The sequence below is a fragment of the Dryas octopetala genome, chromosome 1 (assembly GCF_963921425.1).
Source record: "Dryas octopetala chromosome 1, drDryOcto1.1, whole genome shotgun sequence".
NCBI lineage: Eukaryota > Viridiplantae > Streptophyta > Magnoliopsida > Rosales > Rosaceae > Dryas > Dryas octopetala.
The window spans coordinates 20,698,959-20,725,459 of NC_141366.1; the positions used below are offsets into that span (position 1 = coordinate 20,698,959).

The 26,501-nt window shown below is 36.4% G+C and overlaps 1 protein-coding gene across 2 annotated transcripts; it reads right to left on the bottom strand.

The window, feature by feature from the left end:
* Window positions 1-11,025: 11,025 nt before the first annotated feature.
* Window positions 11,026-19,581, bottom strand: HIRA (histone chaperone HIRA-like protein). Of its 2 annotated transcripts, XM_086229347.1 has the most exons (10): window positions 19,446-19,581; window positions 17,387-17,662; window positions 16,773-17,024; window positions 16,297-16,694; window positions 15,142-16,159; window positions 13,759-13,969; window positions 13,345-13,585; window positions 13,114-13,236; window positions 12,266-12,383; window positions 11,026-11,853 (listed from the first exon to the last, which is right to left on the bottom strand). In XM_086229347.1, the coding sequence occupies exons 1-10, from the start codon at window positions 19,551-19,553 to the stop codon at window positions 11,461-11,463; spliced, it is 3,138 nt and encodes a 1,045-aa protein (XP_086085473.1). In that variant the 5' UTR covers window positions 19,554-19,581; the 3' UTR covers window positions 11,026-11,460. The 2 variants fall into 2 exon arrangements, with proteins under 2 accessions (XP_086085473.1, XP_086085474.1); XM_086229348.1 differs by lacking the exon at window positions 19,446-19,581 and having other exon boundaries at window positions 16,773-17,027; window positions 17,387-17,523.
* Between the last annotated feature and the right edge of the window lie 6,920 nt (window positions 19,582-26,501).

A 26,501-nucleotide genomic window follows, 5' to 3' on the forward strand; every position in this document is an offset into this window, starting at 1 on the left:
ATGACATACTGGCATTCTGTAAGAACATTCAAAATTAAAACTTGAAATGGAAAAATTTAATTGTCATAATCATAATTGTCATTTGGCAATTGCTTAAAATTAATATGGTATTCATTAGCTCAACATTGAAACATAGGGGCAATATGAGGCTGTTGAGTAATAGGGTGACTCATCAAAACCTATATTAAAGAAAAGTAATCCAACGTGGCATCAATCAAAATGGGTTTAAATTGAAAGTGAAAAACCCTTGGATTTTATTCAAAGTCATATATACCTTTTAGGTTTATTTCTAATTATTTCAAGAGATAATTTGACTTAGGTACTTTAGATAAACAGTTTTAAGATAGAGACCGGAGGTGTTTTAAAATTTATAAGAAAATTCTTTTAATTTATAATAATTTATAAGAAAATATTTTTAATTCATAATAAAAAAAATTTCTGATTTGAAGGGTATTTTCTTTTACAAAAAAAATCTCGAAGTTAAAATCTAACATAAAACCGTCAAAGAAGAAAAATAAAAGAATTTAATTAAAAGTTCTAAATCACTACCAGTCTTAATCTAAAAAATACTCATAAAATGAATTAAACTCTAAATCTCCCTGATTTCAATACTAAATTTAAAACACTTAATATTGAATCTCAAAATGAAGTAAATTTGAAGATAAACACAGTATAGGAAGCACAAAAAACTTATTTTACATTTTTACTTAAGGATATTATTTCGAAAAGATTGCTAGATCACATCTTGAAGTTAGCAACAGTACGTGGTGTTATAGTTGGATAGGTCCAAAACTCCAACCTACCCTCTGCAAATATTAAAGCTGCGGTGCTAGATTTGTCCTGCCATATGACACATGACACAGACCAACATTTCAATTTTTTTTTTCTCTGTTATCACTAATTAAGAGTCACGAGCCCAGCTTGAACTGGTCAGATCAGATGTCCATATATCATATAGTATATATATGTACCCACCCAACTGACCCGAATATGGTTGTACGTTAAAGTTTGTTAAGTCTATATATACGCATGGGGTACTCAATTTGATTTCTTGGTGTTAAGTTCACAAAACTAATAATTTTAGAAAAGAAAATAGGAGAACAGAAGATTGATTTCATCAACTTAATTCCCTTAATTGTACAATATGGTCCCTTTAATGCATGGGGCTACAACAAAGAAATGGAATCAGAACATGTAAGGGAATTAATGAGACTAGCTTAAGTAAATTTGTAATACTATATTAACATAACATGTGATATTATCGTCACATAATAATATTTTAATATGTAAAATTTGGAGTTGGTAATATCCTAGTATAGTCTTTGTTTTTTGACCCTTGGAGTTTTTTTATTTTTTTTGGATTGAATAAATTTTATTGAATGAAAAACTAAGCAGAATGGTTACAAATTTACAATCATTGTTTAAATGGAAAAGAAGCCAAAGGGGAGCCTCTCTCTCCCAAATGGTTTCACCCTCGATGTGAAGGGCAAAACGAGCAAGAGAGTGAGCAACCCAATTAGCCACTCTAGTTTGGCCCTCCAAAGTAACCAACATAAAATAATAAAAAAATTGATTAAAAAGTTTTATGGATATCTTGTGGATATCCAAATGACATCCATTAAAAAGTGCTCATTTTATTAGACTTTAGCCACTAGCCAATGGGAACTCCCTATCCATTAAAAAGTTATAATTCAATTTTCACCGATATAACAAAAAAAAAATTGAAGGTCATTCTCAAAAAAGAAAAAGTTAAAGGTTATTTTGGATATGCATTTATGATGGATAATGCTTTTTATCACAACACTTTTACGTACCAACTTCTTTTTTTTACCAATTTTGATCAGTAACTTTTTTTCTTCATTTTTTATTTCAATTTCGATAAGTTGCTTACTTTAAAGTGCAGAAGAACTTACATATTAAATTTTAACTCTTAGACTTAGAGATAATTTAAAGTTTGAGAGTTAAAACCTAATATTTAAGTGATGAACGGATTTCAATCGATCGAGAGGTGAAAAAATTTCAAATGCAGGTTGATTGGCGCATCCATCCGTAGCTTTGTTTCAGAATAAACATTCGGATTAAAGGTGAGCTATTCTTTGATGAAACTCAACATGTATTTTTTTTCCTTTTTTTCTAACTTTTAAAAATGTATTCGTCAAATCTCTTAATAAAAAAGTGTTACACAAATTACATGCCACATAAGTTAAAAAGGAAAAGTTGGTGAAAATGTTGGCCTAAGTCCCAGTTAAAATCACTGAATTGATTAAAACTGAACCTCAATGTAGTTAATTATGATCTAAAACAATTCTATCCCAGATGCTGATCGATCGATGAGATCTCATTCTTGTTAGAAAGAATCTCGACATTGAGAACCATCAATAAGGGAGGTCATGAACACAGCAGGTATGACTAGAAGTGGCAAGTGCATACAGATCAAAAAATATAAAAGAGGTTTGGGCCCAAAAATTAAAACGGATGTTCAATTCTTTTTAGCAGTCTAATTATCTTACTTAGAAATGAATATCCACTTTGTTCCTTGTGGGCGAACTTAATTTAATTTTTTTGTTTCTTTTGTTAAAATTCTTTGAATAATATTAGAAAACCAAGTGAGGAAAGCCTAATATAAAAGCAAAATTAACTAAAATTATGGGTCTGATTTGGTTTTCCTGATTAAAAAAAAAAAAAGCAAGGATCTTAGTTTATGCAATATTTTCATTACAATAACTACTATGAGAGACTAATTATGATATATCAAGTATGGGGAGAATTTCATTCCCCGACTCAATTTCCTTCCTCATACCCATTCCATTCGGAGCGGGACCCTGCGGGAATCGAGTTTGACGGAGAGAATTGTCATCCCAATGAGAAATTATTTTGGATAATCGATATATTGACACATGGTATAATCAGTCTATGTGTTATAATATGAGTAAATGTTATTAATACTATACCCTATTAATATAAACACATCGTCCAAGAATACCTTTATACGTTGGATTGATTATACCACGTGACGGTATATCGGTTATACCCTATAATTTTTCCATTCCAACCTCATAGGAGCCGAAGTCATATTTTCATATTAATTTTTTCTCTTTTTGTTATTGGATGATCAAATGCAAATTTGTAGGAACCGAAGTGTTGTGGCAAAGCAAGGGAGCCCCACGAGGCCATGACAGTACGTGTTGTAATTTCTAGTACACTTGATTTATTATTGTCGTTACAACCAAGATTTTTCTATGGCTAAAAGGGTTCCTCATCGTTATCACAAACAGTTGGTACGCATATAAGCATGTTTACATTATTGTATTCTATATCAGTGGCTAGAGAGCAACATGGTTATAGCCCCGTGCCAGTTTTATCGTGATTTATGGGTCACTCAATGATGCTTAGCAATCAAGCATTTTGGCAATAAATGGCTGAACATGCATGTAGGTGGGGGTTAACTTTTTGTCTATCTGTACCAAGGAATTAAATTTTGAACTTTGATGGAAATTTTGACGATTTTTAAATTTTGATAAAAATTAAACGGAAACGATGAAAGTTGTTATCAAAATACGAAAATTTTTAATAAAATTTTACCATATGTTTATTTAACATATTATCTACTAAATTAATAAAAATATTAAAAAAATCAAATTATATAGTAGGTTTCATATGATATAAAGTTAATATAATGTGCACTGGAGCAAATACTGTTAAATAAAATTAGTATATTCTTTATACTATATAATTTAATTATACACTAAAATCTAAACTCTAATACTTTATATATCCTAATACTCTTTATATTCTATAATTTACACATTAAACTCTATATACTCTATATTCTTTATGATATTAGGCTTTAGGCCCTTTAGGATACTTTTAATTATTTTTTTATATAGAAATGTATTAGAGTTTAAGGTTTAAAATAATTAAACGAAATCTCAAACTTTTTTTTTTCCAATTGCCCAAAGGGCCCAAACCCCCTCTCTTTTTTTCTCTCTTTTTTTTCTTTACTTTTTTTCCATGTGCCTCTCTCTACAATCTTTTTTTTTTTTTTTTAATCTTTCCTTCCTTTTTTTCCCTTGCCTCTCACCTAGCCAAGCTTTGTCTTCACTGAGTGTAACAACTCAAATTTTGGCTTATGCTAATTTTGTTACTAAAATTTTTCAAACTATTTAAAGGAATTAGAAATTTCTTTAAGTTTATTTTAACTAACTTAGACCTTTGGTTGTGGTTTTAGAGTTTAGTTGTGTTGAAATGAATTTTAGAAAATGAAAATTCAAGAATTTGGCGATTATTATTATTTTTAGAATTAAATTATGAGAGTAGGATTTTTCATAATTTTTTTGAAAGCAATTTGACTATTTTGAGATCATAGGAAATTAGTACTCATCAATACGAGTCCATAAAATTTTTAGGTGAATTATTTGGAGTCTCGAGCTATTTTTGGTGAATTTATGAAATTGAAGAAAATAGAAAAATTTCGATAATTTCGATAAATTTCCAAAATTTCAGCGAAATCTTCACAAAAAATTATCAAACATGTGTTTCGATTTCGAATTCCTAAAAAAACGAAATTTAATACCTTGTCTGTACCTACAGTCTTTTTTTCCCTAATTTAGTATCTAAGTTAACTTTTTTGTGTCAAATAAACCAATCAAACTTTCTTCTCAAAAGAAAAAAAAAAAAAAAAAAAAAAACCAATCAAACTTTCCTTAAAAATTTTTAATTGGGTTGTATGCATTTTCTTATATTGATTCATAGAAATTTCTATACCATAAGTTTCTTTTTTTATTAATAAACAATTGTCGTCATAAGATTGAACTCAGGACCTTCTCTTAGAAAAGGGAAGACTAGATATTATCCACTAGACCAAATCATCGTTAACAATTTTCTACCATAAGTTTGATATATTTTGTTCTTATTACCCAAAAAATTAATTTAGGTACTAAATTAAGATAGGCATATTTACTATTTCACTCTCTAAAAGAAACTTCAATTTTCACTTCACTCCTCAAGGTTTATTTTGTATTACATTACCCCCTAAAATTAATTCTCGTGTATCATTTTACATACTTCCTATTTTTACAAACTTTTAAAACTAATTAAAAATAGCTCCGAACTCAAAAAAATATACGGAAAATTCCTACGAACTCGTCTTGACTAGTACTAATTTACTATGGGGTCAAATTACCAATTTTTCATCCGAGTGTTTCCAAAAAATTAAAATACTCTAGACTCTTTGGAAATTCATAGGATAATCTCCCGAACTCCAAAAAATACGAGGTTTGCACCGTTGGTCCTTCTAAACAATAACACTACCTTTCTTATGAACACTTGCTACCCAAAAGACATCTTAGTCTTAGAAGAATTCTAGAAAAATTCTAGAATTTCTAAAAAGTCTCAAAAGAATTCTCTAAATCTGTTTTTGGTAATTTCCAAAATATTTTTGAGAATTCATCCGAGGCTTTACGGAAATTTTAGAATTTTTATAAAGGGAAACTTATCTTAATTTTCTAGAAATAAATTTGGATTTCCCAAATTTTTTAGAAACTCTCAGAGAGCAAATTGATAATTTGACCCCGTAGTAAATTAGAACTAGTCAAGACGAGTTCGTAGGAATTTTTTGTGTATATTATGAGTCCGGAGCTATTTTTAATTAATTTCCAAAGTTTGTAAAAATAGGAAGTGGGCAAAGTGATACACCAGAATTAGTTTTAGGAGGTAATGTGATACAAAATAAACCTTATGAGGTAAAGTGGTAACTAAAGTTACTTTGAGGGGACAAACTAGTAAATAAGCCATTAAGATATGAATGCTAGTAATCTTTTATTTTCAACCTCTCCTACCTTCTCTCTTATCTTTCTCATTATGCATTACAGTCTAATAATCGGAATCATTCAATTTCTAAATCACCTTTTAAGAATTATCTCTACAACAAATCAATCAAATTGAAAATCCTTTATTCATCTATATGTTATCAAATAAATAGACTCGTTGAATCTAATTATTACTAAAACTGTTTATTTATTTGATAACAATTAAATGACTAAACGGTTGTAATTGATTTTTTTACAAAGATGATCTTTAAAGGGTAATCTAGAAATAAGCGGATCCAGCATGAGACTACACTACTAAATGAGCAGGAGAAAGAAGGTAGTGGGAGAAGGTAGAAAGAAAAAAGTAGCTAGCCTTTCTCAATTAAATTGAGATACAGATCAAAGTTTACAAACTAAAATTGAAAACAGCTGCAATTTTCTTTTTATTGGCATGATTATCACTCCACATAATCCTACTTAGTTATTAGCCCTTCATTTAAGTAATTGGTATTAGCAAGTAAGCAGTCCCTTTTGGTTTTGGTAGGAGGGGACAGTTGCCCCAGATGGTCACCAACAAAGACCAGTGCTATTCATATCCACATTTGGTTTACCTTCCCCATAAAAATTGGATTTTAATACATAACATGAAGATCGATATGCTTTATTGTTATATTAGAAAGGCAAAATCAAGTCCTTGCTTTTGCATTTAAGATCTTGTTGGTAGGAAGAATAAATAAATTCCATGAAAAGGATGTATTTTAAAGACCTCCACCAAAGCCCTAGCTCATCGATCTTGAGCAATATAAATGCATTGTAGTGACAGAACATAATAAAATATTGGTATGAGTATCTTCATCAACTTTTGATATATTTTAGTGCCTTCTAGCAAGTCTTTTTGATATTGTTGAAAAATCTTACATTGTGTTTGGTAGACAAACTTCTTGTCTTACGTCACGACCTAAGGGCGGCTTGCCACTTAAGGAGGTGTCTTCACCTCAGATTTTAGTGAATTTTAAAATTCATAGAATCCATCAAAATCTAAAGGAATTGACTGAAATTCTCATGGAATTTGTTATGTGTAAAAAATTCATCTAAATCCATCGATATATCCAAATCCATTAAAATTCATCATTTAATTAATAAATTTCATGAGTTTTTTAAGACACCTAAATTTCATTGGAATCCATTAAAATCTGAGTTAGGGACACTTTGATTTCTTTAGAATCCATTAAAATCATAATTAAGGACACCCAGATTTCATTGAACTTTTAAAATCCATTAAAATCCAAGTTGGGAACACCTCCCTTAGAGATGGTGATCCAAAATTAAAGACTTATCACTAATAAGATTCTTTATAATCGCTGCTTATATAGCTCAACACAAACTTATAATCTCCTACATTTCTGGCGTATAATGTCCCAATATTAGATCTCTGAAAAAATTAATTATTTGTCTACGTACATGTATGATTCCTTAAAATATAGGTCTCACGCGTTTGAGGAGGAGCATTAAATACTGTCCCATATTAGTTAGTTAGACTAATAGGTTAAGATAAAATCATGAGTCTCTCCAACTAATGGTTTAACTTTTTGGGTTTTTTTTTAAAACCCAGTTCGAGACCCCAGTATACAACCCGGCCCAGTTGCAAAAAACATGTACCAAGCCGGTCCTGGGGCAGGGACGACGCGGTGGTCGACGGCCGGCCTTCCCATTCTCTCTCTCCCCCTTTCTCTGCTTCCCTCTGTCTCTTTCCCTCTCTCGTATCTCTACCTTTCTCATTCTTCTCTCCTCTGTCTCTCACCCTTTCTCCGATTTGCTGCAGATCCCAGCCAGTATGGAGGTCGACAAGCTCATCGGCGACAGCGGACTCGCAGAGTGGGGGAGGTCAACGTTGCAGAGTGGACTAGTGTGGCTGGGTTGAAAAGCCAGAGAGATAAAAGGGAGAGAAGAAGATGGTGTGGTTGTGTTGGTGTGGCAGTAGCAATTAACTGTTTGGCAGTGACAATCATTACTATTATGTGACAGTAACTATTTAAATTGCAAAAATACTCTATTAATTGCAGTGACAATCATTGCCAACAGCATGGCTTGACAATGCGACAATGACAATTTGCTTAGTTTTCAAAAAAAAAATTTCATGGAAAAAAGCATAACGTGGACTTATTTGTACAAAGTAGACTTATTTATCATTTTAACATTTTAGGTGAATTTGTTTTTGTACAAAAGGTTCTAAAATAAAATTTTTAGTAATTTACCTTAACTTTTTTAGGATGAATATTTATTTTAATATTAGGTAAACCTATTTTTGGTTCTTGTGTTTTAATATGGAATCATATTTGGTTCAAGGTTTGAATTTTGTGAATTTTGTCCTAGTATTTTATATCGTTTGCAATCTTATGACAATTTTAAAATTTCGTCAAAACCTCAATATTATAATTTGGGAATAAATTATTAGTTTGTTTTCGAAAAAAAAATCATTGGGGGAATAAAAGACCATCTAATGGGTTCTCTAAAAATAATTTCAATTTTCATTTTCGTGTTTGTTTTTTAAATAAATTGAGGCTAACAAAATTAGGGTTTGAAATTTTTCCCTGAACTTTAAGTTTGATATTTCTTTAAATTCTTGTTTGAAAATCAAATTCAAAGCTAAAATTATTAGTTTTGATTTGAGAAAAAAATTTCATGTTGGGTGCAATATCTCATAATTGCAAACAACATCAAATATAAAATATGATCAAATTAGCAAAATTTAAACCACGAATACTAAATATGATTTCGGTCAAACCCATGGACCTAGCTTACTCTTAATATTTTCGTGACTAAAAATTTTGAAGAGATTTGAGCACGACATCACACGACTCTTTATCCAGACTTAATACCTTTAGCTAAGGATTTAATACTTATGGAGCCGACATTGGTCATGCATGGCTAATGCTTGAGTTTCTTGTAAAGGAAAGCATACATATCTTGCGATGTCATCAAACCAAAAAACTAGAAAATCGAAAGAATGGTTCATTGCCTTTAGTAAAACACGAAAGAAAGGGTTCATTACTTTAATAATTAACTTGTGATCTCCAACTTAATTGGGGTATTGATCAGTAGGTTGTATGTATGTGCTGGCAGTACACTAAATTGTGCTGAAAATGTTGCACAACCAACTTATTTATTAGAAGTAAAATCATTCGTGTGGCAGCTGTGTGGCCTAATCTTCTTTAGTACAACACGAAATTAAGAATGGTTCATTACCTTAATTTGTGGACTCCAACTTACCTAAACAAGAAACTTATTTAATTAAACTGATTTAAAACGTAATGAAATACCATAAACTTGGGCTTCCTTTTTCCTTCAAGGTCAAATTGGCCTTTCTAGGAGTTCAAAATCTAGCTTATTACCTACGATTTAGATGCATGCATGCATGATATAAACTAACCTGTAAAAGCACATTAATGATCTAATCACCTAAGTCAATTCTGTACCTTCTAACACTTTGAGCAAGAACACATGTCGTACTTGCCTTCAATCCATTCTTGCAGCCATGTGACAACTAATTGATTGTTCATTAGTTTTCAACTAATTAATTAATGATAGAAGACAATGACACACAAGAGTACTCAAGTTTACAACTGCAAGATGTGATTTGGAAAAAGGGAATACGCCAACCCAATATAAATCCTCCTAACATAGCTAGGGAGTTGTGAGGCCTCCATCTGTTCAAGAAAGTGCAAAGAAATTAATAATGTAGTCTTTACTAGGGTCGGTGGAGTGGCACAGGTGGCGGTGATGGCAATGGAGGATGGGTGGGAGTTTCTATTTTTTTGTTTTGGGTCAAAGGGCACATGGAAGGCGACTTCCCTTAACTTTTTGGATGGCTAGCTATTACGTTTTGTAATGATTGAATACAATATTTCCAGTTCGTGGACAAATATGTTAATTTTCAAAATTCATAGACCAAATTAAGACAAGACCAAAATTCATGAACCAACTGTAAAATTAACCCTAAAACTTTTTAACAAAAAAATTGAGTGTAGAATTGCATTTTTTTTTTTTTAGTGCAAATAGCATCTCCCAAACTAAAATTATTTTTACAAACATTAAAAAAAATTGAAAATAAACAAATTAGAAAAACAATTAGCTGCCCATCTAAAATTTAAAATAAACAACTGAAAAAAAAAAAATTCAACTACTCCATGGGTGAGCATTGCTTAGTAGAGGGGCGTAGTGATAGGGGCTGCCTTTGTATGCCACGACCAAGCTTTTCTAAGGTCATTAGTCAAGCTTTTTGGCCGCTTGTTTGTGTGCAAAGGCATTTGAGTAATTAACAAATAATCTATTTTATATTTTAGAGAAATTAGGACTGCACATTTAAATGTTACTTGATGTAATCTTATAAATGACTCAAAATGCTCTTTATAAGGGGTGACTAGTCGGTGGAATACTGAGCTAGCTCACTAGTATAGGTAAGAGCAAGCACATGAGCCTTTGTAATCTCTTGTCATCAAGATAAAGAGCATATTCATTCAATCCATTACACTAAGCTTTTCTATTTGTTACTTGGTGTGTGTGATTACTATTTGTTGCTTGCTTAGTGCTTGTACAAATCTAATTTGTCGTGTGAATAGCCTACGAGGTACCCACCCGGCTGACTTGCTATCGAAGGGAAGATTAGTAAGTGCCGCACAGTCTGTCTTGTGTTGTGAAAAAGTCGCCCCGTACCTCTTGCTAGATGGGGTTTAACTGTTTAAGACCCCTACTGAGAGGGTTCAATGAGATGAGGGGCCGGAGCCCTCTTGCTGAGATGGGGTTTAACTGTTTAAGACCCCTACTGAGAAGGTTCAATGAGATGAGGGGCCGGAGCACCAAAGATTGGACGCTCCAGCCCCAATCCCTACCACGACCCAAGCCCTTTTGGATGTCAAACCCAACATCCTCACTCCCTAAACAGGATGTGGGGTTTCAACGAATGATGAAAACCCAACCCCCTCCTGCAATCTAGCACCACCAACCCAGGTTGCAAGACCCCCTATGGAAGTGTAATTTTTAAACGAAATGACGATTGCAACATTTATAAGAAAAAACAAAAAAAGGTTTTGAAGATCAAGGACCAAAGAGCAGTTTCGTCCCAAATCTATCCCGGATGCATGCTTCATAGCCTGGTTTTTAACAGCAAAACCAAAAACTTATGGAGAAAATCATATATTGTACTGAGGAACATCTGAGCTGTATAGCAGGCATACTTTTGAGGTATAAAAATGAGGAGCTATCTTATCCAATTCAGATTATGCTGAATAATGTACAAGAAACAAGATCGACCAAGCTTGATTACATACAACTACAGATGCAAAAAGAGATTTAACATTCTTGACTGCATGAAAAGTGAGATTATCTGTTGCATAACCAATTGCAGCATCCGAAAGGAACTCACCAGATAATTCATCAATAATGGGAAGCTTTAACACAGCATGCCCTTATGGGTAACTTTTGTTGACCGGAAAGGTGATCAGCAAAATGGACTCCAATCTATATGTGTAGCTTTCAAGGGTAAAATAAACTCCAAAGATATACATAGGTCATCTTCAAAAGAAACTCCTGTTCAACTACATGTCGGCATGCCCTATTTCTGGCATTTCCTTCAACGGTGAGTAGATGCACAAAATCAAGAACCTGCATCTTGTGAGGCAAGACTAACTTGATTGATCGTTGGTGGATCTGAATTAACTTTATCTTTTGCTAGTGGAGCAGAGTTTTCTTGATTTGTTGCTAACTGGGAGGAGTCCTTTTGATCAGTTGAAGCAGGAACAGACTTCATTTGATCTGTTGCTGCAGGGACAGAGTCCATTCGATTTGTCATGGATGGGGTGGAGTCCATTTGATCAGCTGCTGGTGGACGTGCAGTTGGTGAAGTTTGTGTTTTTTGCTCTATATTTGTTTCAGCACTTTCATATTCAGAAATGACATCCATGAATTCATTAAGTAAACGTTGTACTTTTCTATTTGAAGCCATTGCCGGAAGAATATCCTCTCGCAAGAGTTCATGTTTCCTCATTCCCTGCAGAAGCAGAAATGCAAGGCAACGTAAGTGACACATAACCTTCCTCAGTGTTAAAAAATCTAAAAGCTAGTAACAATCAGGTAGCAGAGAATAGATGGCAAGAGTTGGTGCCATGGTACATTACAATCTGGTACTTAGATTGTACCATACACCATTCCAATTTCACCCTGCAATCAACCTAACTGTAGGTGAAAGTAATATGGTTATCCTATACTCATAAATTGATCACAAGTACTGCTTAACCTTCACCAATCTCCCAAGAATCAGTAAGAGAACAAAATAATTGTAAATCAATTCAACACAAGAGTATCTATTAAAACCATTATGTCGAAACAATTAAAAAAAGTTTAAAAAAAAAAAACATTTAGGGGCCAAATGGATTAAAAAAACATTGGGTTCAAAGCCTTACAAGCACATAAGGATCCCATGCCGAGTTCTTTGGATCTAAAGACGTGTCTTCCACCATCCCAGTCGGAGGTCCAAGAAAACTCTCACAGAATTCTCGTAAACGAGACTCATCTGCTTCTCTGAAATAAGTGAAAACATAAAGTTATAATGTATGTACTAGTGATACTTTGTACCATTAGATACTACAGAAACTAAAGTTATTATGCATCAACATATAAAATTGTTAAAGATCATAGAGCCTCATAATAGTGTCTGATTGTGTGTGTGCATGCACACATCACACCTTATGAAAAGACTTTCAGAGCCCCCAATCATGAAATGCATTGCACAAGCCAAAAATACTAAACAAAGAACTATATCAGTCAACAAGAATTTGATCCTTAATTATGCACTTACTGACAACATTGATGCCCAAACGTCACAAAATTTCAAGCAACAAGCAGGGAAAGAGAAGAGGGGGAGGGGGGGGGGGGGGGGGGGTTGAGTTTGAAAGAACATCTTAGAAGTATGCACTTATAACATACTTTTAAGTGTCACTTTTGTAACACACATTACGTTTTCTTCTGTGGAAGATATTGATGAAACAAATAAAGGGTAAAAGATGACATCACCAGGATAAAACAGAAGCAGAGCATACTAGTAGAAGTCGAAAAGAAGCACCACCAGGGAACATTATATAAAATCATAAAGAATTTCACAATTTTGGTGACAATGTGCAAATAGAGCGAGTGAGAAGAAAAATAAATAAATAAACAAAAAGGGAGCAAAGAGGAGAAGCAGGAGTGCAAGGACACAAGATCTTGCTATATTTACTAATATATGCATGCACAAGGGAGGGGAAAAAAGCACCTCGCAAGGAAGCGTATGTATGATAGGAGGCATTGGCGATATTCATTAGGGGACTTTAAAGCCAGCAAAGAAGCCAACTGAGCCTCCAAATGAGCACGTGTCTGCACTCCGTCATCAGTCACCCTACAAGAAAACGCGATCTGATCAATTTAAGAGAGAGATTCTTACTGCAATATGGAGGTCACTACATATTACTATTGTCTCCACAATTACATATTTTTAAGTACAAACCTGCTCCAACCTGGCTTCCTGGCCAAATATTTCCTAACATCAACCTGTAAAGCAGCCAGCTCACCACTCTGAGTTGAACCCAAATGCCAGGAGCTTGCAAAATTTGACCCAGGAAAGCAGTCATCTGCAACCCTAAGCCAGCACATCAGGCCCATATCAAAAAGGAAGGCATGGCGAGTGGCGAGAACAACAAGAGGCGAACCAGATCTTGATAGCTTTGCTGATATAACTTTGATCATGCCTGGAAAGCGTGAACAAAGAGGGAAAATAACAAGAAAACAAAAGCAAAAGCTACAGTGGTCAGGATGTTAAACACATCTTTACCTCATGCTGACAAAGACAAGGGCTATGAGCCAACAACTAAAAAACAAAAAAAAACTCTCCGTGTCTCAAGAAGAAAGTGCAATGTGGTACCTGCATCTTTTACAGATGGATTTGGGTTTGAAGCAACCAGAGATGCTAGTGAGTCATGAAGGAGACAGTTCCTCTTGAATAGATCCCAAACATAAAAGGATCCTTTTCTTGTGACCAAAAACAACTTCCAGCACTCGTCACAATCTATAAATATTGCTGCAGATCCTACCATCATAGTTGGCATTGCACGTCTCCCACACCTTGTGTAAACCTACTCAAGGGAACCAGAAAAAAAGATATGTCAAATATATCCAACCACTTAAAGCTAGCTTGTTGTAATGTAATTGTGTCTGCATGAATGACATAATGTATGTCAATATCCTCGGGTTATAGGGTTGTAAATATCTTAAATTCATGTGTCAGCCTAGGAACCCTATACTAAATATATTCTGGGTTTTTCTGTGGGATGTAACAAAGGAAGAATATCAAGATGAGCAGCACATAAAACTACCCTAAGATATGAAGAAAGCTATCAACCATTCAAAATACCATTTTGGTCTAGAACATACTGCATATGGACTCCAATCAGAGTCACTTTTAGCAAATATTGTAATGCCATAAGAGTGAAGCAATCCAAATCATAGTAAGAAGAGGTGAATCTACCAACTCACTTCTTCCCCCACACCCCACACCCCCCACCCCCACCCTGTAGATCCTTCTAATAGCCACATATACAAAGTAGTCTTATAACAGAGTCATGCAACTTAAGGATAAAACTTTGCTGCTCTTTGAGCATTGGAACTATAATCCAATGTGGAAGCTCTCATTAAATAGTTTTATCTAAAAACACCCTGAAAATAGCATATCAAGAATCAGCATTTTATTCCCATTCTTTAACCTTCATTCTTCAGACTCTCTATCTTCTCCCACTTGGATGACCCATATCCAACCAATACCTTTCTACAGATTTTGTATACTAGCTCATTGAACAGGCTTTGAAAGGAAAAAAATTCCATGTTCTGAACCTTAGCTATATTAGCATCTTTCTCCAGCTAGAATCATTCTAAAATCAAATTTAGCAAAGGTGATATGATGCTATAGGCGTCGAGGATAATTCACAGAAAAATATTTATTAAAAAAAAAAAAACAAGTTGGCATCAGAACACTAGTACAAAGACAACATTTGTAATAATCTAGGACTAAGTCATGTCTAAGGAAACATTTAGTAGCACTTATACTTCGTTTTTTATGGGACCAGTTGAATGCAACTCGAATAGGTAATTGAATAAGATTAGGTGAAGTGTAACCACCAAAATATTATATGCAGAATTTTGAACTTATTGGGAGATGGGTATGTCGACAATGGTTAAAAATTAAAGAAGAAAATAAAGAAAAGGGGAAAAAGTGCACGTGAATAAGTGTGAAAGAGATTTATATACTTGCCTGTAGGCATCCATCTTCGCACCCAACAGCCCAGAAGTTTGCATTTCCAGCTAAAACAGTGACTTTCCCAGATATCCTATCAGACCAAAGGGTTTGCAACCCCCTTGTGCATGTAATTTCTGTTTCTTTCATGATAAATGTATTCCCCATGCCAACAAAGTCATTAGCAGCTTGTTCCCGAGGTCGAGCTTCCAAGCAAATTGGTACAGTATCTTCCCCTTCTTTCTTATCAAACACCCTAATTGAAAGAGTAGAACTAGAAGCACCAATAGAATTAGAAGCCTTCACATTCCCCGACTGTTCCACATTTATGCTAACATCTCTGTCTGTGGAGGCGGGAACCTTCTCGATAATCAGGCTTTCAGTAATCATAGCTCGAGCAGTGACCCCATGTCGCTCCTTTATATCAGTGCTTCTGCCAAGTGTTCCCCTAACAGAACTTTCTCTAATGCCACTATTAGAAGAAACTAGCCCATTATCATCCTTTTTGTGATCAGAAGACATAGGAGGGAAGTCCAGTGCTTGGGACTGAGCCCCAACAGTAATATTTTCCTGCTGGAGAGAAACCCCAACTGCTTCTGGAATAATCCTCTTTCTACCATCAGGGCGTCTATATTCTCTTTGCTTCACAGGACTAGAAATTCGGGCAGACATCGAACCTTTATTTAAACCATCAGCAGCGGATCCTCCACTCTTCTTCCTATCATCAACCTGAGGCTCAGAAGTTTTTGTTGCAACCCCCACATCAGCAGAAGGTTTTACGAGCGTCTGATTTTGCTGAACATCCAGAACCACTTTTTTGCTTGGGGCTTGCTTAGCAGAAGCTGCTTCAAGCAGTAACTGTGCTGGGCTTTCTGCTAAGTTTGCTTGCCGACCTCTAACATCACCATAACGGCTTCTCTTCAATTCATCCAGTTCAGCATCACTTAACCGGTGGCCAAGTTCTTTCACCTCAAAATGGAAAGTAGCCACTGAACCGTCCAAAGAACAGGCAAAAAGTGAATAACCATCAGGGCTCCTGTTTCCAAAAGGAGAAAAAAGAACATTAAAGATCTGAATAAACAGATAAATAAGAATGAAATGCTAAATCAAAATTAGAATAGACTATGCAAACAGCCCAATGTTAGATACTTTTTCTCGAAATGACAACCATACCAGGATAAATCCACAACACTTTGAGTAAAGAAGTGCTTTGCTACAAAGAGAGGACGGGGACTTGCAGTCGTCCATACAGTTATAGTCCGGTCCTGACTCCCAATTGCAATAACATTATAAGGTTGTGGTTCTTTCCCTTCTGTCTTTGAAGCCCCATTAGTCCACCCCACAGGTGCAGCTTTCACTTCCTGAGCATTGGTTAAATTCCTCCGAAACATTGAATGGTTAAACTTCACCACGATTACGGGGGCATTATGTCCTAAGAAGTCAAATGTGGCAGACCACTCCCCTCTCTCTAGAACAGGTGCAGAATGCCTTGGTTTCTGGAACCCATGAGTGGTAGTAATGAAGTGACCACAAGGGGACCATCCAAGACGCCTGAAAAAGGTAGATCCAAGCTGAAACAACAAACACCAGTTAGAAATTGATATTAGCACTTGAATAAAAGATGAACTTCATTAACAGAATTGACATACTGATTTTGCCCAGTGGCCGTCTGTCCTGTGAACAAGACTCCAGTCGCTTGTTCGCCAAATAATTACAGTCTTATCATCTGATTGACTCGCTATGAAGGAGCCAATGGGATCCCAAGTAACTCCTTTAACCAGGCTAGAGTGACCCCTAAGAACAGCAGTGCAAATACCATTGCTCATATTCCAGATGTGTATAGTGTTATCTAAACTTCCACTGGCCAATATTGAGTCATCTGGAGACCAATTAAGATCCACCTACTTTAAGCATGGAAAAGTGACCCCAGTTAGACAATACCCACAGGGAAACTGGGAAATATACAAATTTATGATTTATTTAGAGGAATTAAATAAAACACAACACCCCCCCCCCCCCCCCGGCCCCCACCCTTTCCTTTGGAAAGGGCTTATAGAAAAACAATGAATTATATGAATCTACTGGTAACTCCAAAGAACAAATTTCCTGCAGCTCAAAGTAATCCCAAAAGCAAGATGACATGATTTTTCAAAACAAAAAAAAAATGAGGTCATATTCATGAAGCAAAACATACAAAGATTATAGAATGAAATAATTTATTTCAGGTGGTCCAAATATCCAAATAATAAAAGCAATGCACTACCACATCCGCAGTATGCCCTCTCAAAGTCATTGCAACTTTCCAGTTCTCAACATCAGGGGGCTCTCCACTGCCAAACTCAGTGGTTCCTGAACCAGGCTTCCTCTCATGAATTAGAATCACTTGATCATCAGATCCTGATGCAAGATAACGGCCATGCTTTGCCCACCTAACACAGTTCACAGAACCGAAGTGATCACGGAGAGTTGCAAATAACCTCTGGGTTGATTCTTCATTTTCCAAATCCCTGCCAAGAGATTTCATGTTCCATATCCGCACCTGCAATTGGAAAAGGAGGAAGAAATCACTTCCATATATTAGTAAAACAATGGATGCCACACTAATTAATACAACAGGTGGCCATAAATGTAACAATGACCAAATGTGTCTAATGCCAACATATTCCCCCTTCGATGGGATTGTGGCAACTGTTCAAACACCATGTACAATAATAAATTGTAGAACGTAATGTATGGGGAAAATATATGACAGCATGAAAGCAATGACATGATTTACTTCAATTTCAAACACACAAGAAATAATAATGGAAAAATGCCATGATGTTTATTTTATGATTGTTTAATGGCTAAATTTCACTTTTAGTCCCTGTCGTTTGTGCTAGGTTCCACTTTGGTCCCTGTAGTTTCAATTGTTCTGATTTTGGTCCTGTAGTTTACAAGTTGTTGCAATTCAACGATACGTTAGCATTTTTGTCCATTAATTCATTAAATTGGTTATTGAATCGTTAACGGTATGTAGAGTACATGGCCAAAATAGCAATTGTTTGTAAAGTACATGACCCAACAAATTTGACAATTTGATGAACGAAAATGTTAACATGTCATTGAATTGCAACAACTTGTAAAATACAGGACCAAAATCATAACAGTTGAAACTACAGGGGCCAAAGTGGAACTTGGCCCAAACTACAAGGGCCAATAGTGAAATTTAGCCTTGTTTAATTTCAAGTAAACAGCAAATGGCTTCTGGTCTTGAGGTACAAAGTAAAGCACTTAGCATAAGGAGCCTTCAATTTAAGTGGAGATATTAATTTCAAAATTTCGTAGACCTTTAGCACACCAGTTGCAATAGATGAGTCATGCCAGACTTAAGACCTTTAATCTTAAAATATAAATGTTTTTCATCAATTGGATTTCAAATTGCAAATATGTCAATAAGAAAAAATAGTAAAATACAAAAAGCCTAAGAAGTTATGATTCAATAACCATTTTTAAAATATGTAAGACTTAGTAAAAAGGGCACAAAAAGGGATTCCATCCTAGTAAGAAGAAGTTTAAAAGAAAAACGCACTCAAAATAAAAAGAATTCAATGGCCATCTGCTTAAACATTAACCACCACACACTGTAAAATAGATACAACCCATACAATCAATAATTCTCTAAGTCATTCAAGATATACTATCCTTAGTGTTATGGATTTAAAGTTAGGCTGCGTTCTGATTTGTGGATTTGAAAGGATGGATTTATAGTTGACTACTTCGTTTAAATTGTTTGCATCAAATGACAACAGACATACAAGGACATATTTTTGCTACTTTCTGTTACAGATTGTGAAGAAAGCTCTACAATTAGGTGATTTAGAAAGTGAATTTAAAATAAAAAAAAAATTCTTCAAGTATTTGAAATCCACCCTATTTCAACTAATCAAATTCACATGTAGATTTCATTAAAATAATACTTTTAAAGTCTCATTACACAATTTTTAATAAGAATTCAGAACCCTTCTGAATGCACAATCCAAACACAATATTAGACAAACGAATCCTAACCTATTCCACAAAATTTCTCCAGAAATAATAATTAAAGATTCAAACAAACTAAGCCAAATGGATGTATTGTGAGGTTTTCTTTTCAAAGGTTTCTGAAAACTTGTATGTCCCTTCAGTTCAATATTTCCCCAATCAAACAAAATAAAAACGAGGAGAAAAAATATTTCAATTAACAAGAAAACTTGTAAAAAAACAACTCCATTAATTTCTTTCACATTCCTACATTTCCTAAACAATCAAACAGAGCACAAAGGATGAAAAAGAAGTCGCACCTTGTGGTCACCTCCACCAGTTGCAAGCCTAAGTCCACCAGGCTGAACATCAATGGAGAAAATTTGCATTCCCTCATGCCTAATCCAACTGGGTTTCTCTGCAATCATCTCTGCTACTTAATTCCGGAACCTAAAACACAAATTCCACCTTGTAAGCTCCAAATTCATACTTTTGGGACAAGAAAAAACCCCAACTGAAAAGAAGTCGCACCTTGTGGTCACCTCCACCAGTTGCAAGCCTAAGTCCACCAGGCTGAACATCAATGGAGAAAATTTGCATTCCCTCATGCCTAATCCAACTGGGTTTCTCTGCAATCATCTCTGCTACTTAATTCCGGAACCTAAAACACAAATTCCACCTTGTAAGCTCCAAATTCATACTTTTGGGACAAGAAAAAACCCCAACTGCCCAACCAGGAAAACACATTTGAGTTAATGAACCAAAAAAAAAAAAACAAAAAGAAAAGAGAAAGCACCTTTCTTACTTGAAATCCTACTAAATGGGTATGCAAATTTATGGCTTTTGAACCAACGAAACCAAGATAAGCCCTAAAGAAAGTGTCTCAGAAAAAGCCCAGCTGAGCAAAAGAAACAAGAAAAACCCATCAAGGTGGGTTTTTGACCTTTTGTCCCTAGCATCAAGCTAGAGGGTGTGCAAATTTCAGGGTTTTGGAGCAGGAAAAACTGTAGGTTAATGAAGCATAACAAGAAAAAACCCTAAGGTTTGGGCTAAAGGGGCTAAGAAGGAGAAGAGAAGATCGAGGAGTAACTACTTTCTAACGGTCAATTCTCTTACAAGATTGTGGGTCTTAGATACGAAAGACTGCAAAGTGCTATAGAAAATGAAGAAAAGGTAAACAAAGTGTGAAGAACAGATTAAACAAAGGGACTGAGAAGGAGAGTCGGAGTGAGAATATGGAAGATTGAAAGGGACAGAGAAGGGTAAGTTCGGTAACTTCTGTTTGGTAAAGTTTGGCCTTGTGTTAAAAGAGTTCACAAGTTTGTGTCTCGTTCGGATGTCATCGGAACAGATCGAACGATTTATCTATAAATTAATAAATGACAAATTACACGCATGTATCTCAATTATACATCCTTGTTTACTTGAATACCCCAATAAAAAAAAGTTGCTCAGAGGTACTTCAACCATTAATTTTGCACACCTAGGTACCTCCGTCAACTATTCCGTCAGGCCTGCCGTTAACTGCCTACGTGGCACACTCACATGCCTTTAAAAAAAAACCACGTGGACAAAAAAATAATAAAAAATAAAATAATTATCTAAAAAAACAAAAAAAATAAAGAAAAAAATGGAGTTGCACGCTTTGCAGCCTCCCACCCCTCCCTCCGAGACCCACCCAACCCCAGCCACCTACCCCTCCGACCCCAGCCACCTTGCCGCCGACCCACCCGGCCACCCACCCTCTCTCTTTTCCCGCCCCTCTCCTCTCTCTCTCTCTCTTTAACTCTCTCTAACTCTCTCTCTCTCCCCGAAACCCCAACCTAAGCCCAACCCCGAGCCCTCCTTCCTCCGCCTCCCCCACGTCGGCCACCCAACCCAGTGACCCACCCACCTCCCTCCCCTCTCTAGCCACCAGCTTCATCTCTCTCTTTCTGTCATTCTCTATCCCTCTGTTTCTCTCTCTCTCTGATCTGAACGAGGGTGGAGCTCGAGGCGGGGCGGGGCTGAGGTTTCGGGGAGAGAGAGAGAGAGAGAGAAAGAAAGAGAGAAAGAGAGAGAAAGTGAGGGGCGGGGAGAGAGAATGAGGCAGAGAGAGGGGAGGGGGGAGAGAGAGGGGGTGGGTGGCCAGGTGGGTCGGTGGCAGGGTGGCTAGGGTCGAAGGGATGGGTGGCTGGGTTGGGTGGGTCTCAGAGGGAGGGGTGGGAGGCTGAGGGAGGCTACAAGTCTGCAACTCCTTTTTTTTTTTTTTTTAGTCTTTAAATTCTTTAGTTTTTTTAAATAATTATTTCATTTTGTAAAATTTATTTCATCTTTTTTTTTTGTCCATGTGGCATTTTTTTAAAGGTATGTGAGTGTGCCACGTAGGCAATTAATGGCAAGCCTGACGGAATAGTTGACGGAGGTACCTCTGAGCAATTTTTTTTTATTGGGGTACTCAAGTGAACAAATGTATATATTTGAGGTATTTGCGTGTAATTTGCCCATTAATAAATTACTCCAAAGGACAAAAAATAGAAGGTTTTTAAGTGGAAATCCAGCTAAAAACAAAACAATAAATTACTTACAAACCCAATTTTTGAAAAAATTTTAATTGGAAATCCAGCTAAATAAAAAATTATATTTTAACCCAATATGTCTGTGTACACGAATGGGGAGCAGAAAAAATACATTACCCAGCGCTCAGCAGCCTACCGAACGCTCGGTGCATGCAAATGCAGTTGCTTGCATATGCTTCTTTTTTGCTTATAGACGGATTTTTTTTGCTTGCAGAAATAGGTTAGCTTGCTCAGCAGATACTTTACCGAGTGCTCGGTGGGAATTGCCAAACACTTAGTGGCCGGACATTTTGGACTGCAATTTAATTTTTGGACCAGTTGAGGTTTGAGTTAAATTTTTTTTTCATTTTGGGTTTCTAATTAAAGCACTCTTAACAAAATTAAGTCAAAAGACATTCAATTTTGCATGCGCACGGTCGACAATGTAAAAAAAGTTGTCGAGCGCTCAACATTCTTACCGAGCCCTTAAGATGCGAATGCACCCTGCATCTGCATGCATATGCAACTTTTTTGAAAATAGATGCATCTACATCTGCATTTGAAGTTAATTTTAGAGTTGCATATGCAATTTTATGGTTTTTTGAGCTTGTATATGCAGTTTTTAGGATGCAAATGTACATGTTTAGGTTGCAGATATTGAGTACATTTACAACCTCCGAGTGCTTGGCAAGAACTGCCGAGCACTCAATAAGATTTGCCGAGCACTCGGTAAGAATTTTGTCCTAAAAGTTAAGTATTGAGCCGAGTGGACTGTGAGTTAAATTTATTTCTCATTTTGGCCTTTTAGGTAAAGTGCCCTAAATATAAACCCAAATAGGGGAAAGCAAAGCCCGTCAAATATAAATTTCTTAAAAAAATTAGAATCCAACACTAATGTGTATCATTTTTTTTTTTTGAAGCTAGTGGCTCTTTTTTAGGCTTGTTATCACCAATGGCCTCTCTCAGTGTGGTCCTTATGCTTTGTTACTGTGCATTAATATCCTTACCATTATGGTTTGTTGAATGGAAAAAAAAAACTTGGAATGTAGACAAAAAAACTCAACATTTATGAAATTATATATTCTAATTTCCTTGTTTGGCTTCACAAACACAAAATTTTATAAATTCAATGTGAAAATAAACTTGGAATTTGAGAGTTATAAATCTCAACTTTAAATTCTACCTTTGGTGTAATTTTCAAAATTTCAAGAAAAAAAAAAGATTTATATAGAAGAAAAAAAGTCCTAACCACCTTATCATTTTGCCAATTAATCACAATACCACCACCATTGCCTCCACCGCCGCCCTAATTCTTGCCGCCACCATTTCTCCCATCTCTTGTGGGCCATCACTTTCCTGTAATCATTCCTTTCATTCTCAGAGCTAATGGTTAATCAAAGAAATTAAGTTGCTCATTGGAGTTTCGTCCTTCAAAAATTCCGCAATATTGTAGTTAACTTTTCTCGTCTTCATGCTACCGATCGAGTGCGAATGCAAGTAAAATATAGAGGGCTGCTATTTGCACACCCTTTTTGTTCTTTTTGCACACCCTTTTGTAAAAAAAAAAAAAATCAAAAATCAAAGGAAAAGACACACTCACCCTTCTCACACCCAAAACCAACTCCATTTTTTCTCTTTTGCACACCCCATCAACAGACCAAAAAAAAACACACACACCCAGCCACACACACCCCCCTTCATCTCCCTCACCCGACCATACCCACCCACGCAGCCCTCCCTCCACCAAGCCCCAGCCCCGTCGCACCCTCCCTCCAGCCCCGACCCACCCACCCAGCCCCCTCCCTCCTTCACTTGACCACCACAAGCAGCACCCGACCTCACCCCCAACCTCCTCATCTTCTCTCCTCCCTCCCTCCCTTTCTCTCTCTCTCTCTCTGTTTTCTCCTTCCTTCGGCAACCACCCACCGAACACCCACAAACCATTCGACAGCCAACCGCCGAACACCCACAAACCATTCGGCATATATTCGCCGAACCTAGAGAGAGGTGGGCCGGGTGGGTCGAGGCTAGAGGGAAGGTGCGACGGGGTTGGGTGGGAGGGGGTGTGATGGGGCCGGGGCTGGGTGGAGGGGAGGGAGGAGGTCGGGCTCGGTGGAGGGGAAGGAGGTGGGCTGGGTCGGGGCTGGAGGGAGGGTGCGATGGGGCTGGGGCTTAGTGAAGGGGAGGGAGGAGGTCGGGCTAAGTGGAGGGGAAGGAGGTGGGCTGGTCGGGGCTGGGGCTTGGTGGAGGGGAGGGAGGAGGTCGGGTGTGTTTTTTTTTTTTAGGGGTGTGTTTTTTTTTTTTTTTTGTTTGAGAGTAAGGGGTGTGTTAGGTGGGGGGTGTGTTGGGTGAGGGGTGAGTGTGTCTTTTCTTTTGATTTTTGATTTTTTTTTTTTACAAAAGGGTGTGCAAATAGCAGCCCTCAAAATATATGATCTATACTTTTTACATCGACTAATTGAGAACGCAATGGAGCTGTATGTACATAGTGAGGGTGGGTTTATAGAGAGAGCTGGTACACGTACTGTGAGGGTGAGAAATATACTGAATAAGCAAGAAAATGTTGGCCTTTGTAAAATGAGAAATTTTATTTATACCTGAAAATTTGCTCTCTATGCCCTACATTCTCACTACACCCTACACTTAATTTAAATAATTGTCATCTACGTACACACTATACCCATACAATAATCCCATTATAATTAATCTCATATTTGTAAAACCATACACTAATACCAAATTTTCTCACAATACCCAACATCTTTCATCATCTCCATACCCAAATATAGAAGAAAACCAACTCAACCACCCAAGTCAACATTGACACCCACCCATGCAACGTAGAGGATGCCAGCACCATCCAACCTAAGGTCGGCACCACCCAACTGAAAGTCAGCACCCACCCACTTTAGACGTTTATGTTTCGACTGTCGTAGATGACCTTCCAGCGCGCGTCGCCACCAATTACAACAATTTGAGCATTTCTCCATTGAATATAGCCCACAACATACTCTCACCATTTTTATCATCTCTCACAATTTTTTGGTAAATGCTTTACCATTTATATTTTTTAATACTAGTTTGTTATTATTTACTAATAATATTGATTTTTTTTTTAAATTGACATAAATTGTGGTGATTTTGCAGGTTCATTGGGATGGTGGGTTTAAGTTTCTTGAGGGACCATTCGGCACTTTCCACTGAATATGATCACAGTATTCAATGGTCATAAATGAATTGCTACAATTCGAACGAAATAAAAATATTTTTGTTGAATATAACCATTTGGCAAGAGTGGTAGTGACTGGTCAAATATTTGTATTGTTCGGTTGAGTATTACCGAAAACTAGTGTTGTGTTCGATACTGCTTCGCCGAACGAAACATAGTGCATGAAAAATTTCAAAGAAATGTAAAAAAATATGAACTCATACCTCATTTGGAGCCTACCAAGGAACGATTTCACCCTTCATTCCTCAAAATTTGCTTGTTTGTATCAAATAGGGACATGATAATATTAGGTGTCATGGTTTGCACTTGGAGTTTGTGCTTCCGTAATACTAATATGAAGTATGTTGGAGAGGGGGGGGGTTAAATGGCGAGATTTTGGTCTCCGTTTGGTAAAGAGTGTTCGGGGTACGAGCGATGAAGGACATTTTGGTATTTTTGGGGTCTTCTAGTTGGAATTAGGAGAATATAAAAATACCATTGGATCCAAGAGGTCGAAACTAGTCCAAAGGATATGGCAATTCGCTAATTGGAGTTTATATGAATTATTTATAGGCCATTATGACTTATCGTGCAAGTTGATGTTTCTTGATGGGTAGAAGGCAAAATGCTCAAAATGCTCTTTAAGGGTAGGCATAATGTCAGGATCTCCACCACCCTTGGGGCCAGCACTTACAAGGCACTAAGCTAGCGAGCTACATGTAGACACCTTTGGGACCTAGGGGGTAGGCATATGACTTCCAGATGATGGTTATAAGTCTCTCTAGGACAAGGGAATAGTAAAAGTAAGCTGGAGTGTTTGTGCACGCACTAATGAGGCTACAAATATATCCGCTAATGTAGCGTAGTATGCACAATATATGGAATATGTATGAACTCTTGGAGACTTCTTGGTGCACCTTGGCCATGTAGTACTCGACACGGGCATCAACTTAGGTTCATCCATGCTCAATACATGATGCTAGCACGCACGAGAATAGGCGACCTCGTGCTAATAAAGTGAAGGCATATATGGGCATCGAATAAGAGTTGCCCACTCATGAGGCATGCTTGCATGTCTAGCTTGAGGATAGGCCTATGGGCATGAGCAAGCCCTTAGCACCATGTGCGTAATTGATGAGGCACCAAAAGAAGACTCGACATAAGGAATGGAATGCTGGCTTGGTTTTGGCATAGTGTTTTGCTACTTGCTACCAACGTATGAGGTATACTTGGCAAGCAATGATGTGACATGAGAACATATCGATGAGGTGAGTGTCTTGGTTAATAACCTTGGCACAAGGAAGCAATTGTATAGTTTATAAGCGAGACTCGAGACAAGTAGTTCTTGTTAGCAAACCTCATGAAGGGTCGAGACGGTATCATATGGGTTGTAATCATACATAAGCACATGAGAGTTAGGTTGCCCTTGATTCAGAGAAAACTTAGCATCACACAGTCAAATTTCGTTGCGTGAACATTTTGAACCATGACATTAGGGTATAGATTATTGGCAACTAGTAAGGTCTAGATTATTGGCAACTAGAAGGATATAGAGAATAAATTGATTTTTTTTCTTTAAACATCCTTTGTCCTCAATGGTCAATTCAGATTGAGGTATAATTGTCTAACCA